The sequence below is a fragment of the Rhinolophus ferrumequinum genome, chromosome 27 (genome assembly GCF_004115265.2).
Source record: "Rhinolophus ferrumequinum isolate MPI-CBG mRhiFer1 chromosome 27, mRhiFer1_v1.p, whole genome shotgun sequence".
Classification (NCBI taxonomy): Eukaryota; Metazoa; Chordata; class Mammalia; order Chiroptera; family Rhinolophidae; genus Rhinolophus; species Rhinolophus ferrumequinum.
Window position 1 is genome coordinate 22242780 of NC_046310.1, and position 17809 is coordinate 22260588.

The 17809-nt window shown below is 45.5% G+C and overlaps 1 protein-coding gene across 1 annotated transcript in view; it reads left to right on the forward strand.

The window, feature by feature from the left end:
* Nucleotides 1-17809, forward strand: part of NID1 (nidogen 1) — a 71571-nt gene that overhangs the window by 29987 nt on the left and 23775 nt on the right. The window contains exons 7-12 of the mRNA XM_033099442.1: nt 880-1080; nt 3092-3337; nt 5095-5238; nt 9283-9408; nt 14469-14618; nt 15692-15814. Coding sequence (XP_032955333.1) covers nt 880-1080; nt 3092-3337; nt 5095-5238; nt 9283-9408; nt 14469-14618; nt 15692-15814 — 990 coding nt within the window. The remainder of the gene's footprint in view (nt 1-879; nt 1081-3091; nt 3338-5094; nt 5239-9282; nt 9409-14468; nt 14619-15691; nt 15815-17809) is intronic.

Consider the following 17809-nt stretch of genomic DNA (forward strand, 5'->3'; position numbering starts at 1 on the left):
AATATTAAAGGCTATACGATCTCTGTTGCAACTACTGAACTCTGTCGCTGTAGAGAGAAAGCAACCATAGGTGATGTGCAAAGGAATGAGCATGACTGTGTTCCAATAAAACTTTATTAATAGCACTGAAATTTAAATGTCATGTAGTTTTCACATATCATGAAATATTATTCTTTTGATTAAAAAAACATTTAAAAACATGAAGACCATTCTTAGCTCAAGGGTTGCTAGTGGGATTTAGCCCCAGGGATGTAGCATGCCAACCCGTTTCAATGGGTGTATGTACATGTGGACAAGGGGAGAAGCTGGAAGAGGCGGAAATAGTTTTCCCTGCACAGACCCAGGAGAGTTCCTGAGCCAACACCCTTGAGTGTGCTCCTGGCGTGGTTTCTGGTACTGGTGATGGTTTGCCCTGAACAATTCACCCAACCTGACCAGGACTTAGCTGACATTTTGGAGCACTGGACATCCGGCTGAGCACTGTTTAACGTACTGGATCTCATCTCATCTACACAAGATACAGTGTGTCCCTTTTTTTATTTTTATTACAGTGTGTCAGGAATTGGAGGCTTAGTGGGGTAAAGCTCGCCTGACCAGTACTTAGCACAGTTGAGCGTTAAACCCTGGTCCCCTACGTTTTCAGCACAACCCCTGAGCCAACACATCTCAATGCTGGTTTGTGGCTAGGAAGGAGCTTCTCGTGCATGACTCAGTTGGGCCACATGGATATCCCAGCTCTGTCCTTAGTGTCACCAGCCCCATTTCTGCCAAGCAAACTGAAGCACCCTCCCCCCCCTTGAAGACCAGCACTGTGAGCCTAGGGAGAGCACGAGGGTGGCTTCCCTGATAGCAAAGTGACAGGCTGACCTTGTTTTCCAGGGGGTGAGTTCACCCGCCAGGCTGAGGTGACCTTCGTGGGACACCCGGGTAAGCTGGTCATCAAGCAGCGGTTCAGCGGTATCGACGAGCACGGCCACCTGACCATCGACACAGAGCTGGAGGGCCACGTGCCGCATATCCCGGTTGGCGCCTCGGTGCACATCGAGCCCTACACGGAGCTCTACCACTACTCCCGCAATGGTGAGGGGACAGCCTGGCGCTCACCATGGGCTCCCGGCCACCCCCGCCACAGCCCGAGCTGGTACAGTCTCCTGGGCTTTAGAGAGGGAAATACATGGGGCAATACTTTACGAAATCACCTTGCCCTCTTATTACAGATAGTACACAATTCCTGTAGAGAGTTTAGTGCAGAAATAAAATAAGCATAACCTAGAGTTGTAAAACCAGGATATCCTTATTGGTATAAATATATTTCTTTTCAGCCTTTCCCCTAGTTTATACTATATAAAAAATCCTAAAATATATATACCAACTCGTATATAATATCCCAGCATAAATATCTCAACATACTTTATATAATTTGAAAAAGAAGTAATATAATTGTATTATACTATATATCTACATGGAGGTTTTAACTTTTTATTTTAAATAATTTCAAATTTACAGAAAAGTTGAGAAGAGCACAATTTCCACATACCATTGACTCCACTTCACCAGCTAACATTTTGCCACATTTACTTTATCATTCTCTCTCGCGCTCATTATACATATATATAATTTTTTGAAAGTTGTAGATATTATAATCCTTTATCCCTAAATACTTCATGTGTTTTCTTATACAAGTATATTCTCTTACATGGATGCGGTACAATAATCAAAATCAGGAAATTTAACATTGATGTAATACTATTATATAATCTGTAGTGAGGTATACAGTCTATTTAAATAAAATTGCAATCATGCCACATTATTATAGCTTCACTTTTCCAGTTAATGTCGAATCATGAATATCTTATGGTTTTATTAAGTAGGCTTTGAAAACACTTTTTAATGAATCTGTACAACTTTTATTGATTTAAACCATTCTGTTTTCTAAAGCTTGGGTTAGTTCCAATTTTCCCTTCTCATAACAAGTTGAAATGACCATCTTCATTATAAATCTTGACCAAATTTCTCATTCTTTTCTAAGACTCAATTCCTAGAAACAGATGTGCTGAGTCAAACAAGAAGAACCTTTTCAAGGCTCTTATTAAATTGCCGAAGGTTGCACCAATTACCAAGGCTTTGTGGCTTGGTTAGCGATCCTGAGGGGACGAGAGTGGGTGACTAAGAAGTGGAATGAGTAGCAGGACCCCAGCCTGTGGTCAGCCTGCAACCAGATGGTGTTTCTGGCAGCCCAGCACGTGGGAGCTGGACAAGAAGCAGCTTACACTAATCTTTTATTTATTCTCTGGCTTTATTTTGAACTACAGCAGAGCACACAAATATAAAGACTCTTTTATACTTTTATACTTTTTTTAAATAGGAAGTTGAGAGTTTCATGGCAGGGGTGAAAAGCAGAGTCTCTTGAGTAGGGAAGACTTTCTTTTGAGGTTTGCTCATAGCACTTAGTAAATTGTCAGAAACTGACTACTGAAACTCATTTCATGTCTTATTTTTTAATGTCAGAGAACAGCTTGATCTAGGATTATGCATAAGAACCACTATTTATTGACGCTTAAGTGAGATAAATTATATGAAGCACTAGTCACGTGGTAAGTGTTCCTTAAGTGGTAATTGATCTTAAAAAAAGCATTGGCCTGCTTGGTTCCAGGAACTTGACATACATTACCATCCTCATCCCAACCCATGCTCTAAAGGAAACGGAGGCTAAAGAAGTCAGTGACCAGCCTGTGATCACACAGGTCATGAGCGATGGTGCGAGGTGTGAGTTCAGCTTTATCTGCTTCCAAGCGTGGTCTCTTTCCACCAGACCTTAACCTCTGGGTTGGTTCTTGGTGGCTTAGGAACTTAGAGAGAGAAGCACTTGATGAGAAAAAGCAACAAATATTAGTGATGCAAATAATACCAATAATCGCATGGGAAATCTAGGTAGCATAGACGTGAAGGCTCTTATTTACCTTCTGCACCTGCTCTTTCCCCCGGTAGCACTGTGGGCAAGGGATACCGCTGATGGTTTTAAAGCCCTCCGTGAAGGCTCTGCATCTTTACGCTGCCTCCTTTGTCTCCCTCCTGCCCTCCGCCATCCCAGTGATCACGTCCTCCTCCACCCGGGAGTACACTGTGACACAGCCTGAGCGGGATGGCACTGCCGCTTCGAACGTCCACGCCTACCAGTGGCGCCAGACTATCACCTTCCAGGAGTGTGTCCACGATGACTCCAGGCTGGCCCAGCCCAGCACCCAGCAGCTCTCAGTGGATAGCGTGTTTGTCCTGTACAACCAGGAGGAGAGGATCCTGCGCTATGCTCTGAGCAACTCCATTGGGCCTGTGCGGGGTAAGAGACGGCCGCTCAGGCATGTGTGCTGCACATCTGTCTCTCCTCTGTGACGTGTTGTTTTTTGTCTCCTACTCGAGTAGGAAGAAAATTATGCTAAAATATCTTCCTTACAGAAAAAAATGTCTTGACATCTGTGATTTCTTAGAAAGCCTACCTGTCTCTGTTCAGCTATCCTAAGACCTGATCATTATTTGGTTTGGGGAGGAGTGAAGAATGCTCACCTGTGAGTTACCTTACAGATCAGGCCATCCAAGCCTGCAGCTGGCCTTGGCAGGGCTTTTAAAATACTCAACCCTGAAAGAAATGTGTGCTCAGAGCCTGAGGAAATCTAAATAAAATCTGATGAAAGTCAGGTGCGGAGCCTACAACAAACTGTCCCGTGACGGCACCTTGTGGGTGCCGAGGTCTGGTCTGTGGGTGCTTTTGGCTGCGTGAAAGGAACTGGCATTTTGGGGAGCTACTGTGACATCTCTGTCAGATTTCACATTGTCCAAATTTCCGAGCCCCAAGGGTTCTGCATATTTGGGGGCCCGGAGTTAAGGTCTTTCATTTTTTTCAGTTATTTTGGTTCTCCCGCCATACCCAGGTCACTTCTCCAGTTGGTCACATTTGTCCTCATCTGGCTCCATGAAGCAGGAGGGCAGGTGTCTTCTTCCTCCTTTGATAGCTGTAGCTCTAGGCAAATAATAAATGGCCAGATAGTAAATATTTTAGGCTTTGCCAGCCATCCAGATCTCACAGATCTGTCACACATCTCACTTCTGCCATCATGCACAAAAGCAGCCATAGACTGTATGCAAGCGAATGGGTGTGGCTAGATTCCAGTGAAATTTGATTAACAAAAACAGGCATGGGGCCCGTGGGATGTGGTTTGCTGGTCCTGCCCAGGGTGACACAGGAGGCAGCTGCTTTCCTGTCCGGTATTTTTGCCATAGACATCTTTGTCGCAAACATTTTGGCTGCAAACATTTTCACCCCCTAATTGGCTGTAAGGCAATCTCGTCATAAAAAGATAAAATACAGGTTTTTCCTGCTCTCTGAAAGTGGAGAGTTCCTACGGAAACCTTCCCTGAGCCCAAATGGCCTAACGTGCTTTTTGAAAGTTCGCTGTTACACCACTTCACTTTTATGAAAGACATACATATGTGAGGGAATGCTTTTGAGTAAAAGCAAAAACTCTTTTCGGATTTTCTTTGCTTACCAGAAATGGCATTAATGTGGGTCTTTCAATGGTAGAGAAAATAGTTAAATAGTGGTCGTCTTAAAACAGCATTCTTCCAGATGACGACTTTTACTGTAAGAGTTCGCTGGCTTCTTATTCTTAAACAACTACAGGGGAGGAGAAAGGCACCGAGGTGAAACCACGTTTCCCACAGAACGAAATAAGGGCTTAGGTACAATCACAAAGTGAGATCAGTTATTTGCGCAGTATTGCCATGAATCTACACACATTTGAAATGTATTCAAATAGTCTGTATTTCACAATAAGGTCTTTTAAATTTTATGATGTCCTTTTTAATGTCCCTCTTTAATTGTCATGATTTTATCTTTTTTTACGCACAATCGCCTTACGGCCAGTACGTTATGCGGTGGAAATGCTTGCGGCAAAGATGCTTTAGGGAAAGTACCTAGCACCCTGGTTCCCTGTTCCAGGCCCCCACCCCCTGGTCCTCAGTCTTGCCTTCCTCTCTGGAAGGAGGAACCTGCAAGGGTTTCTGAGGACTTACCTGGTTTCAATGTCTCTGCCTTCACAGATGGCTCCCCTGACGCCCTGCAGAACCCTTGCTATCTCGGCACTCATGGGTGTGACACCAACGCGGCCTGCCGGCCTGGCCCGGGGACACAGTTCACCTGCGAGTGCTCCATCGGCTTCCGAGGAGATGGGCGCACCTGTTATGGTACAGTCACCTGTTCTGAGTGGGAGGTGGCATGGGAGACAGGCTGGGAGGAGGTGTCCAGATCCTGTACCAGATGGAGGGTGTGGGTGGGGGAGGAAGCACGTTGCAGGAGTGTGAGGGCATGCCATGCTCCACACTCGGTGTCCCCTCAGTAATGTCAGGGGCACTGCCCCTTTCTTTCCTCCAATCGAATGCACAGAGTCTAAGCAGCGGAGCAGAATTTGTAAAGCTATACGCCACTATAAGAACACGGGTGTAAAGGGAGGATCAAGTCAGCGCTGTTTATAACACTCATAACTGTAACGTCCCCAGGCACGTTTGTGTGAGCTGCTTCACAAACACCATCTCATTTAATTCAACAACTAGTGAAACAATCTCTGTCTTTTAAAAATTGTCTTTAATTATGGTAAAATACACATAATATAAAATTTGTCATTTTAACCATTGTTAAGTGTACGGTTCAGTGGTTCTAAGTAAGTACGTTTACCTTGTGCAACCATCACCATCATCCATCTCTAGAACTTCATCACTTGCAAAACTGAAGCTCTGTTCCCATTGAACAACAACTTCCCAGCCTCCTGCCTCCCACCCCTGGCACCCACCATTCTACTTTATGAATTTGAATCCTCTCGGGACCTCATAGAAGTGGAACCATACAGTATTTGTCCTTTTGTGACAGGCTTATTTCACTGAGCATGATGTCCTCAAGGTTCATCCATGTTATAGCCTGTGTCAGAACTTCCTTCCTTTATAAGGCTGAATAATATTCCATTGTCTGCATATATTACATTTAAAAAAAATGCATCCGTCAGTGGATGCTTGAGTGGCTTCAATTCTTTGGCTACTATGAATAATGCTGCTATGAACATAGATGTACAAATATCTGTTTAAGTTCCTGCTTTCAACTCTTTTGGGTTTATAGCCACAAGTGGAATTGCTGGATCATACGGGAATTCTGTGTTTCAGTTTTGAGGAACTCCTGCTCCTGTACTGTTTTCCACAGCAGGTGGACCATTTTACATTCCCAGTAGCAGTGTGCAAGGGCTGCAATTTCTCCACATCCTCACCAACACTTATTTTCTGTTGTTTTGATGGTGGCCATCCTACTGGGTAGGAAATCCATTTCTGTTTTTATAGATGAGAAAATTGAGGCTCGTTAAAGTAAGTCAGTGACAGAGTACTGGAACTCAAGTCTCTGACTGCAGCGTGTATATTACGCTGTCTTCTCATTGCACTTATTGTTTATACTTTAATTTCAAAGATTTTCACATGGGTGTACTTTCACATATGTTTGTTACTAAATTAGAATTTGCTACCGTGTTTCCCCGAAAATAAGACCCATCCGGACCGTCAGCTCTAATGTGTCTTTTGTAGCAAAAATATTAATATAAGACCTGGTCTTATTTTACTATAATGTAAGACTGGGTCTTATAATATAATGTATCAATTTTTGCACCAAAAGACGCATTAGAGCTGACGGTCCAGCTGGGTCTTATTTTCAGGGAAACACAGTACCAAGGTGGACTCAATGAAGAGTTCTTAAACCAGAGGCAAATGGTGCGGGAATGTCAGGTGCTTCAACCCGTGCTACCTCACTCTGTGCCTGAGGGCTCACTAATGAATGCAAGGAATGCTTTAGAAGTCAGCTTTACTAGTGAAATGAAGGGCATACATATGTACATTTGTCCAGAAAGATTAGCAGCGCCTTCAAGTGACTGGGGTATAAGAATCTGGTGAGCCCTGCAGCCTTGGAATTTGGAAACCATGCCTTAGGTCTGGAATTCCATGCCTCCAATTAAGGGCAGGTTTAGCGTGCTGATTTAACCTGAAGCTTAGCAGGCCCTGCTGTCAGGGTATTGCTGTGTTTGCTTCCGGCTGAAACTTTATGTCAGGTGCTCACAGGAACGGGTTGTACAGTTGTTTAGCCAACTTGCTGATAACTTTGTACACATGGTAGAATTTAATCTGAGACTCGTCTTCCTTGTAACATATCACTGTGTGGGAGGGAGGGCATAGTTCCTACTCACTTCGGATCATGAGAGTTCCCCAGTATTTCCACAAAAAGCCCAACAGCTTTGAGTGGCTGGATTGGCTCAGGCCAGTTTGAAGCAGCCTGATTCTGTGTGTGTGAGCAGAGTCCTCCCAGGACCATGAAGATGGGGATGGACACCACACAGGGGTGGGGCGCCTTCATTTCTCAGCAGAAGCATATACCTCCTTAGTCTTTATGGAGCCCTGCTTCAATTTCATAAGACAACAATATTAGTAAAGCATGGAGACACCCCAACCTGTTGCCTTGCCTCTGGCTGACCCCACTCTTGGTGCCTGAACGGGTCGTCGTGGGAGTGTTTGCTTCACTTCACATGGAGCAACCAGGCATGCTTGATGTAATCCGCTGCTCTCCTAGAAAACCCTCTGGTGTCCTCGCTCAGGAAGACAGGTGGTCATGTGTGGACTTGCTTTCGTCCTGTGGTTAGTCCTCGTTCTGGCAGATTAACACTGTGGAATGTGGGTATACTCCCAGTCAGGTTATGTTTTGTTCTGGGTCATTAGGGTGTGCCTCAAAGTGTTAATGCACTGAGACAGTAGGCTGTTGATAGGAAATTGCATTAAGCAGATCACTCATGTGTTATTCTGGCTTGGAGAGGCCTCAGGAAAATGAGGATGAGCCGCTGTAATTCTGTGTGGATGGCATTGATGTCACGATAGAGGACATCCACAGGGCTGGTCAGACACTGCAGTGCAGCGTGGCCTTTCACGGTAATTTGGAGATTTCCAGTTGAGTCACCGAGCTCCAGTTCCTGGGAGAATGGCCTCCAGATATTTCTCCGCTGGGCGTCTGTAGAGATAGTTTCAGATAGTCCCTTGAGTAATTTGGAGTACGCACTAGCATTTAACAAATCACTCATGAGACTCTTCTCAAAGCCTGGCCTTTATAAAAGGGTTAAATTGGAGAAACGTAGAGTTGTTGAAAATATGTAGCCACTCTGAAAAAAGTCAAAAAGGAAGCAGTAATTACAAGAATCATCCAGGATTTTCCTGTTGGGTTAGAGAATGATTTATGTGACAGGAAATCTCTTTCCAGAGATGAGGTTCCCCAGATATTCACTAATAAGAACAATAATCTCCAAGCACATGTTATGGTGTCTTAGGGGAGACAGTTATCGCCAATTCACTACTTCCACTAAAGAAAGGATTAAAGTCCTGGCCTCAGTTTATAGAAGGGAAGATTTAAATTAGACATTAGGAGGAATTTCCAAACTGCAAGGACCATGAGATATTAGCGGGGAACTTGCTCGAAAGAAAAGGTATGTAGCCCAGCTTGCATCCTATGTCGGCCTGCCTGGAGATGGAGGTTGGGGTGGGGACCATCATCCCATGGGTCCCCAGACGCTGTCTGCCGCTGGCTCTCCAGATAGGGCGTGAGGGAAGAGCACCCGGCTAATCATCTATAAGCTTTTTCAAAACACACAGCCTCCCTTTCCAGAAAGCTGTCCAGGGGGCATGCAACTTGGAAACGTTCCCCGGGTGATTTTGTTCTGTCCCTTGGATTCGAAACTGTTGCTCTGTGCTAGTGTGCTTCAGCAGTGGAGTCCAAGCCGTGGGGCCCTGCCGTCTGCACCCTGCACGCAGACATCTGTGCTGGGAGTGTCCTCTGAGCTGTGGCGGAGAAGCCGTGGGAGCCGAATGGTCTTTTTCTGTCAGGTTGGAGCAGCAGCTGGTGGATGGAGCAGTGAAGTCTACGCCCGCTGAACCCTGCCACCTCCAGCTCCAGCTCGTGGAAGTGGCCTCCTCGGGAGGGGCTTTGTTCCAGAACCTTCCAGCTGTGCCTGGAGCCGCCCTCTTGCCTGAGATCTGGTGTCCGAAACATTTTACAGAAATATTCATTACAATATATTTTTAAAAAGCTGAATACCATTTGGTTTGGGTTTTTGCCTGGGTTTAGGTCCACTCGCAGGTAAAGGTGCTGTCTATTGTGTTATATCTAGTGATGTATGAAGAGGTTTAAACCAGGTCTTCATTTTTTTAAACACTTGCTTGTAGATATTGATGAGTGCGCAGAACAGCCCTCGGCGTGTGGGAGCCACGCCATCTGCAATAACCACCCAGGAACCTTCCGCTGTGAGTGTGTGCAGGGCTACCGGTTTTCAGATGAGGGAACGTGCGTGGGTAAGTTCTGTAGGTCGATGGGATTTTCAAAATTTTTATTCGTATGGTGTATGTTAGGACCTGTGTAAAAGGTATTGCTCCAGGTAATCATTCTGGCTGAGAGCGGAGGTGCCAGGTTCTGGAGTTGGGCGGCCAGTTTATAAAGATGACCCCGACTTCCAACTCCCTGGGGCATCATGTGTACCAGGAATAAGTACTGTTACTGTCTACACCAGTAAGACCATCACCTCGCCTGCTGCAAGCTGTGTATTACGTTCCCTTCTTACAGAACTCCTTTTAATTCTTTTCTTTCTTTTAACAGCTCTTCAAACAATTAGACTTGTTTCTCCTTAAATTAGTGGCCTTGAGATTCATGTGAAGGGACCACCTTGTAGGCGCTTGTGTCATTACCTGCCTTGGACTGAATTCTTTCTGATTTACATCTCACATTCCCTTTTGGGCCATTCTACTTAGGGATTTCAATGTTACAGCCGCGGTCGTAACAGAATTTCTGAGCCCCAGCAGAGTGAGTGAGTAGAGGGTCTTACTTCAGCTAATTATGCTTTAGGTTGATGATGCTTTTGGTGATGGTGATGACGGGCCAGCCACAAAGAGCCAGATTATTTGAATTTTTCCACTTTTTCTTACTGCTGCACTTTGACCTGTTGGTTCTAAAATTTTTAAGTTCAAAGGTTCTTGGAGATTTCCAGTCTGGAGAGCAGTGTGCTGAATGGGCCATCTGAACTCAATATCTCTTCCCAATTTAAAACAGATTTCTCTTTTACTGCCTCAGTCACCCACCTCCTTGCCCTTCCGTGCTGTTTACTAAATCCTAGCGTGCTTTCTGTTTGTTCCATCTTGAAGCTTGGATGAGGCTGCCAAGCTCGCAGGGTGAGGTGGAGTCTTGAGGGTGGGAGGGAACAAGCAGTTCTCATAGTTTGAGTATGACCCAAACAGCTGTGAATTGAGAGAGGCCAGTCTCTTTGCACAGAGTTGAGATTTCAGCTCTCCTAAAGTTCCTTGCATTTTTTTTTTCAATAGAGAACAATTTCTATGTGTTTGGCCTGATTTCCTTCTCTGCTGTTTAAGATGGAGAGTCAAAGGTTTATTTTTCCTGGCAGCACCATTTCCATTACATTTCAGCTCCAACTTGGGTAGTGGGTCCTTGACCCTTTGGGTGGTAAAGTGCAGTCCTGGGTCAGTGTGGTGGGCACGGTGCCCTGGGTTTCTGGATCCAACCATCCCTGACGTCCACACTCACTGGAGAGGCAGGATAGAGTGCAAATGTCTACTCGTAGGCATTTGACTTTGAGGAAGTCACTTAACCTCTCAGTTCCTCACCTGTAAAGTGAGGGGACCAGACTAGGTCATGAGTTTACTGTGTCCCATGAGCCTTTGGAGCTGGCTCAGGAGCTGCTGAAGAGGCGACAAGGAAGCCGTGGGCAGACTCTTGTCCTCTGTGCCCCGACCTCCAGGCCTCCAGTTTTCTATATGTCAAATTATCAGTAAGATTTTATTGGGATCCCATTGCTCAGAAACAAGTATGAAAACCGCCTGGAGATCATGAAGTTCTATAAGACCAGGCATCGTGAGGCTTCCTGTTTCTCCCTCTGCTGCAGACCCTGTGCAGTTCCGGCCACTGGGCTCTTCACCCCTTTCCGTGAACTCCTTTACAACTCACTGTGTGGAGAGATGGCTCACTGGGTCAAACCAAGTCTGTCCAGAGGCATCCGACTCTGGCTTCTCACTGCATAATTTAGTGGTCAGGTTCACCTCCCCCGGAATTCTTTATTAGGACAGTACCCTGATTGGAAGGCTGGCTTGGGAAAGTTTCTCTCTGGGTCAGAGCAGGGAAAGATGAGGAAAGAATCTGGAACGTTTAGGAGGCCGGCTCTGCCCTGCCAGCTGTGAGGGGCTGGGGCTGAGGCGGGGCACGTGGGCTGGCTGGAGGAAATTATCTGTTTGTGATTAGAATCTATTATGGATCACTTCTCGGCCTTTTGGCTAAGAGCAAGTGTGGAATCCACCATGGGAAGGACTGCTTCATGGAAGTCCATATTTGGTATTTTCTGTAAACCTGTGACTTTCTCTTTTCTGCTGGGTGAAAACTTTTATGTCTAATTGGAATGTGCAGAGTATGTTTACATAAAGGAAACATGGACCTCAGCTTGCCTATGAAACACCTTTGTGTGGCGATGGAGATGCAGCTCTGAGTGGACACAGCCCTACAATATGTGGCCTGGTGTATGGAGCGTTCGGAAGTCTGAGGTCCCATGCCCTCTCTGCAGCATCTTTTTGAACAGCCTCGTACACCTGCCCACCTGTCAGGCAGGACATAGCTAGGTTTAGGCTAGAGGCTTAGCCTTGCCTCACCCAGTATTCCCATTCTCCCTCCCTTCCCTGTTATATTGTTAGGGGAAATCATTTTCAGGCATTCGTTGTTGAGATCGTAGTAACAGAGGCTGTGTGAGACCACTGTACTTAGAGCTCTTTACACCCTGCCCTTTCTCTCCTTTCAATTATGTGACTTCTTTCACTAGTTTGTCCTTCCTCTTTCTCAGCATTTCCTTCCTTCTCCCTCGTTCCCTCATTTCCCAGCCCAGCCAACCTACAGGTGGCTCTTGGGAACCTTTGTCAGGTGGGTGGCAGCACCTCAGAACCAGCCACCCACTCTGCTTATTCATCGGTATGGTCCTAGGGAAGTGAAACCCCAATTTACAATTTAATTGTAATTAATTTTTAATTCCCGTTTGGAGCCCAGTTTTTTCTCCTTTCCAGAACTTTCCCCTTCATCTCACCTTGCAGCTTCCCATTGGTTGAACAGGTAGGGTCAGAGTTGCAGGGAAATTGCAGCTCTGAAAGGTCAGGAGCCTTTGAGGATAGCACAGCTGGGCACACTGGTGTCCCCTCATGCATATCAGGTCTCCTTTAGGTGGCTGGGCCAGCGGCTCAGTCTGTCCTGGTTTTAAAATTACTCTTCTTTGAATGGATATAATCAGGAAGACCATCGAGGAACTGCATTTGTGTGATGACTGAGGAAAACTGCCCGGGCTGTCAAGAGCCTTAGGAAGGACTTTCATTTTAATTGATGTGAAACAGTCACTGAAAGTTGCTTTCTTTATTTTAAAAATGAAAAGGCTAGAACCAAACTGTCCGGAGTTGTAAAGCTGGCTTTTAAAGCTTTGAGAAGAAAAGTGCTTTGGCATGAAAAATGGTCTTACATAAAGAAAAACATGATTTAAAACATTAAATTATAAACTGCCTTTTGCTATAAGTGATTTGACGATTATAGAAACCCACGTGAAGATGATGGCTGGCCAGGGGACGTCATGACCTCCACATGCCTGCAGTCAGGTCCTCCTCTGTTAGTAAGGGTGAGACAAAGAGAGGCTTCGAGCAAACGATCTATGAAATGTTCCCTTACCAGCTATAAATCACAAATATTTGATGTAAGAAATAGAGAAGGAGGAGGCTCAGCTCCGGTTGTTCTGTCTGAACATATGTTTCCTACCTTTCCTGGGTCCCCACCTCTTTGAGAGCGTTTCCTTTCACATTTTGTAGTTGAGGGAGTTTGGGGCAGAGGACCCTAGAGAAAGGAGGAACATTACACATGATGGAAAGTGCCAGGAGAGAAAAGGGTCCAAGAGAACAGGACAGTGCCCATGGACTGGTAGATATAATCCAGGTTACTGTTTTCCACACGGAAATTGGGACCACTTGTAGCAATTTAAATCCCGGCCACCCTTTGGCCCACGAGACTGGGTGCGACAGTGCCGGTCGCGTGGGAGGTAGTTGACATTCTTGACTAGGAGTCTAAGCTGCTGCGTGCACAGGCTGGGCCTCCATCTGCCAATCCTTTGCTCACCTCTTGTTTGGTACAGACCTTTGAAGTATCCCCTTCTTTACCTCCCCCGACAGTGCTTACAGCTCTCTCCCTTGCTCGCTCTCTCTCTCTTTCTCTCTCGCTCTCTCGTTCTCTCGTTCTCTCTCTCTCTCAGCACTGGAGAAAGATAAACTGGATTAATTTTGGGAAGGACCCACTGAAGAGAAAGGCAAGGAGTCCTCTTGCATCTGGGACAATCCAGACGCTCAGACCCCCTGGAGGGACTAAAGGGTTGTGTTCTGACATTGTGAGGGATGGGGCCCTGTACTGGGACTTAGAGCTTTAAACCCAGAAGCTAAATGGTGCCATGGGAACCCCAGAGTACTTGAACCAGCCATTGGAAGTCACCTCTCGACCTCAGCCCTTGACTTCCATCTTGAGGCAGAAGCACAGGTGGGGTATTATTGACTCACCTACGTGTCACTCACCATTTCCTGAGCCCTCATTCCATGAGTTCTGTCATCAGGACCCTTAGTAAACAATAGTCCCATTTACTGGGCCTCCCTCTGCTTGGTGTGCTGGAAGTAATTCCTGTTTCACAAGGGAAGAATGTGAGTCTCCGAGAGTTACAGGATTTACCCAAAGCCATGTGGTGGACACATGTGTACCTGGTAGAAACCCAGGGCTGCCTGTCCCAAAGACCCAATCTTTCCACCATACCTGCTCACTGCCCTGGTGGGAAATTTCTTCCTTGGTGGGAAATGGGTGACCTTGACTTTGGCATTCGTAGCGACGGTTCCACCTGCCCAGTAGGTCAAAGTTAAAGACACCATGCAGAAGTCTCAGATCCTTAGCTCCAAATGCTCCTCCAGCAGAGCTGCCCTAGGAAGTGAGTGCAGCTGCGATGTTCTAGCTCCACATACAGATGAAGGGGGTGTCGGGTGTGGGACCTGGTGTGGAGAGTGGCCTGAGACAGAGCCCTGGGGCAAAACAGGTTGAAAGCCAGGCTGAGAGATTGACCACGGTGTCAGTCTATGAGGACTGATTAGAGGCAGAGTCCAGCTGAGGAAACTGGAGGACAGATGGGGGTGCCAGCCTAGTGGGGAGCAGGGCATGAAGCTGAAGAAATGCCTAGAGGTCTGGGGTCCCAGCACCATCTCCCCAGTGGACTAAACCACTGGTGTGGGAGGAGCTTGGAAGGGCCCTGGGCCTGCTCAGAGGACTCCCTTCAAACATTGTGTCCACCTTGTGTTTGAAGCTATTGTGGACCAGCGCCCCATCAATCACTGCATGACAGGCCTGCACGACTGTGACATACCCCAGCGGGCCCAGTGTGTCTACACAGGAGGCTCCTCCTACACCTGTTCCTGTTTGCCAGGCTTCTTTGGGGACGGCCGGGCCTGCCAAGGTGTGTGATAGCTCTGATATTTCTCTGTGTAACCTGAAAAATGCCCTAGGTGGTACTTATCATAAGCTAATTACTGATTCACCCTGAGTTATTTTCAGGGTGAATAAGAGAGTTATTTTCTCAACTCTGTTGGGTAAATGGGCTACATTTTATCTCTGTCGAGTAGTTTGAACTATGTGTGTTTCTTTGTTGTTGTTTTTTTTTGAGACCTGTTTTCATTGGGGATGACACTTGGCCTCCCCCTACTATTTTGTTCCATGTGACTTGCTCATTCAGGCAACTGTTAGACACCTGCTGTCTGCTAGGAACAGAGTTGTCTTTCACGAAAAGTCAAACCATCTTTGCATTCATGGAGCTTAAAGTAGTCCAACCATTTCATTAATAACGTGTATAGCCATTCACCTGGCCCGCTCCAACCATCTGCTCCAAAAAAAGTGAATCCCTTTACTGAATAAATGAGTGCAGAGTCAGAGAATAATGACACCATACAATTCTTTCAGGCCTGAGATCAGTCCATTGTTGTCTGCCAGGGTACTCTATAGATAATTTTAGGTAGGTAACTGAACACAGTTGGATAACTGTGGTCCTTTGGTTTACAAAATTGCTTAACTTTATACCACAGAGTATTTCTGAAAAGTTCAAGCTTCCCTAAGGTAGATTATAATTTCTAAGAGGCTATTTCTTCATTACTGAGCATGTGAATTTTTTCTGGTCTCTGAGGTTATTCTGTCAAGCAGTTAATTTGTCTGCAAACTCTTAGACATTTTTGAAGCCCTTATTTATGATGAGAAAGATCATTTTGTAATGCAAAAGAATCCTCCCTTTTTTCATTTTGCAAGCTTGATTTTTTTATGAAAATATTGTCATCAAAGTGAAACACATTTGTAAACACACAAGACAGAAATTGGGGAGTTAGTGTTTTGATAATTAATATATATTGAGTGACTTCTAAATCATTGTTAATAGGTCAGAAACAAGATCCCATAGAGTTGAGCCAGTGGCTTAAATTATTGTGTAAACTATGGATTCCAAAAGAAATCTCATTGTCCCTGGGTCTGGGTGCTGTTTTGCAGATGTGGATGAATGCCAGACAAGCCGATGCCACCCCGATGCCTTCTGCTACAACACTCCTGGCTCCTTCACGTGCCAGTGCAAACCTGGTTATCAGGGAGATGGCTTCCGCTGTATGCCTGGAGGTAAGGTGTCAGGACATTTGGAGTTGGTAGGCCAGTGCCATATCTGAGTACTGAGTACATAGCCTTGGGAGGGAAGGTGAGGTGGGGAAGTGTGAAGTTCCATGGAGAGTGCTGAGGGTTGTTGAGGTGGGAGATCAGAGAACAGCTGCAACATACAGACAGGCAGGTTGTGCACTGCACAACTCTAGGGGATACCACACATGGACCATAACTGTACTGGCAGCCTGGTCATCCTGGTAACGTGAGTAAGCAGTGCAGGGTAAAAATGGGACTGTGTTAGTCAGGGTTCTCCAGAGAAACAGAACTAATAAGATGTGTGTGTATATGTGTATACTTATTATAAGAAATTGGTCACACAATTATAGATGCTGGAAAGTCCCAAGATATGCAGTTAGTAAGTTGGAGACCCAGGAAAGCTGATGGTGTAGTTGCAGTCTGAACGCTGACAGGCTTGAGACCCAGGAAAGGCCAATGTTTTCATTTGAGTCTGAAGGCAGGAAAAAGCCCATGTCCCAGTTTATGGACCATCAGGAAGGAAGGATTTTCTCTTACTCAGGGAAAGGTCAAGCTTTTTGTTTATTCTGGCTTTCCACTCATCTGATTGGGTGAGGCTCAGCCTTATTAGGGAGGGCAGTCTGCTGTACCAGTCTATGGAGTTAAAGATTAATCTCATCCAAAACACCCCAAATAATGTTTGACCAGATATCTGGGTACCTTGTGACCCAGTCAAGTGGCCACATAAAATCAATTGTTCCAGGTTTGTAACAGTCATGGGCAACAGAGGTAGGCTGGAGGTAGGAAGGAGGGGTGAAGGGCCACCAGGTGGAGGAAGGTGCAGACTGGGGCCTCCACAGAATTGTCCGTAGTACCTGTGACACGTGGACTGTGCAGCTTCTAAAGTTGCCAGCTGACCTGAGTGGCATCTTGTTAGATCATAACGATAGTGATAGCCCGAGGTCAACACCGGGAATTCAGGAGCCACTCAAATGCTGATGATGAATACGTATAATTGGCTGCCATTTGAGTAGAACCTACGATATGCTCAGTGCTTTAACTATATTGTTTCAAGTACTGCTCATAATCGTCTTTTAAAAGCAAGTACTATTACTATCTCCATTTATCCTGAAACTTAAAAAATAAAGGCACAATCAAGGTCCTACAGGTAGTAAAGGCTAGAACTAAGACTCAGACCCAGGTCTCTCAGGTGGACCCCACCTGGATGGGGTCCTAACCACACGTGATCCAGTCATGAGATTAACTATGTACTTGATATCTCAGACTGGATTTAGCCAGTCATGTTATTAATTATTTTTAATTACTGCTGCTGTTGGCCAGATATACCAGGGGTGCCAAAAAAATGTATACGCATGACTTGTATTCATCTTTTATTATCAGTATATATTGAATATTACAATTTTAATACAGTTTTTTTCTTTCTTAAAATGTGTGTATATTTTTTTTTGGCACCCTCTATATTTATGCCACTATAAATGTTTCAATAAGAGGTAAATGGAAAGCAATTAAAAACTATTTCAGTGTCTGTCTCCTTTGCTAGCCTGTGAACACCCTGAGGATCGGGTACATGTACATTTTATTTTTATGTCCCCAGTATCCAGTGGCTCTCTCTAGAACAGGTGACAAGAGAGAGAACCCAAGACGGAAGCCACAATCTTTTGTAACCTAATCTAGGAAGTGACAATGCTGTCACTTCTGCTGATGCTATTAGTCACAGGCCAACCCTCTAACAGTGTGAAAGGAAACTATATAAGTGTGGGAATACCAGGAGGTAGGAGATTGGGGACCATCTTGGAGGTGGGCTACAACCACCACTGAATTTGCCTGGATGGTGTCTGGGAGAATGTAACTGGCTAGAATTTTGGAACATGGCGGGAGCTTAGTAGAGGACCAAAGAGGAGTTTAAAGAACCCTGGGCTAGAGATGGAAAGCCTGGTCCTTAAGGCCAAATACCAAGTCTGTGGATGTTTGATCACCAAT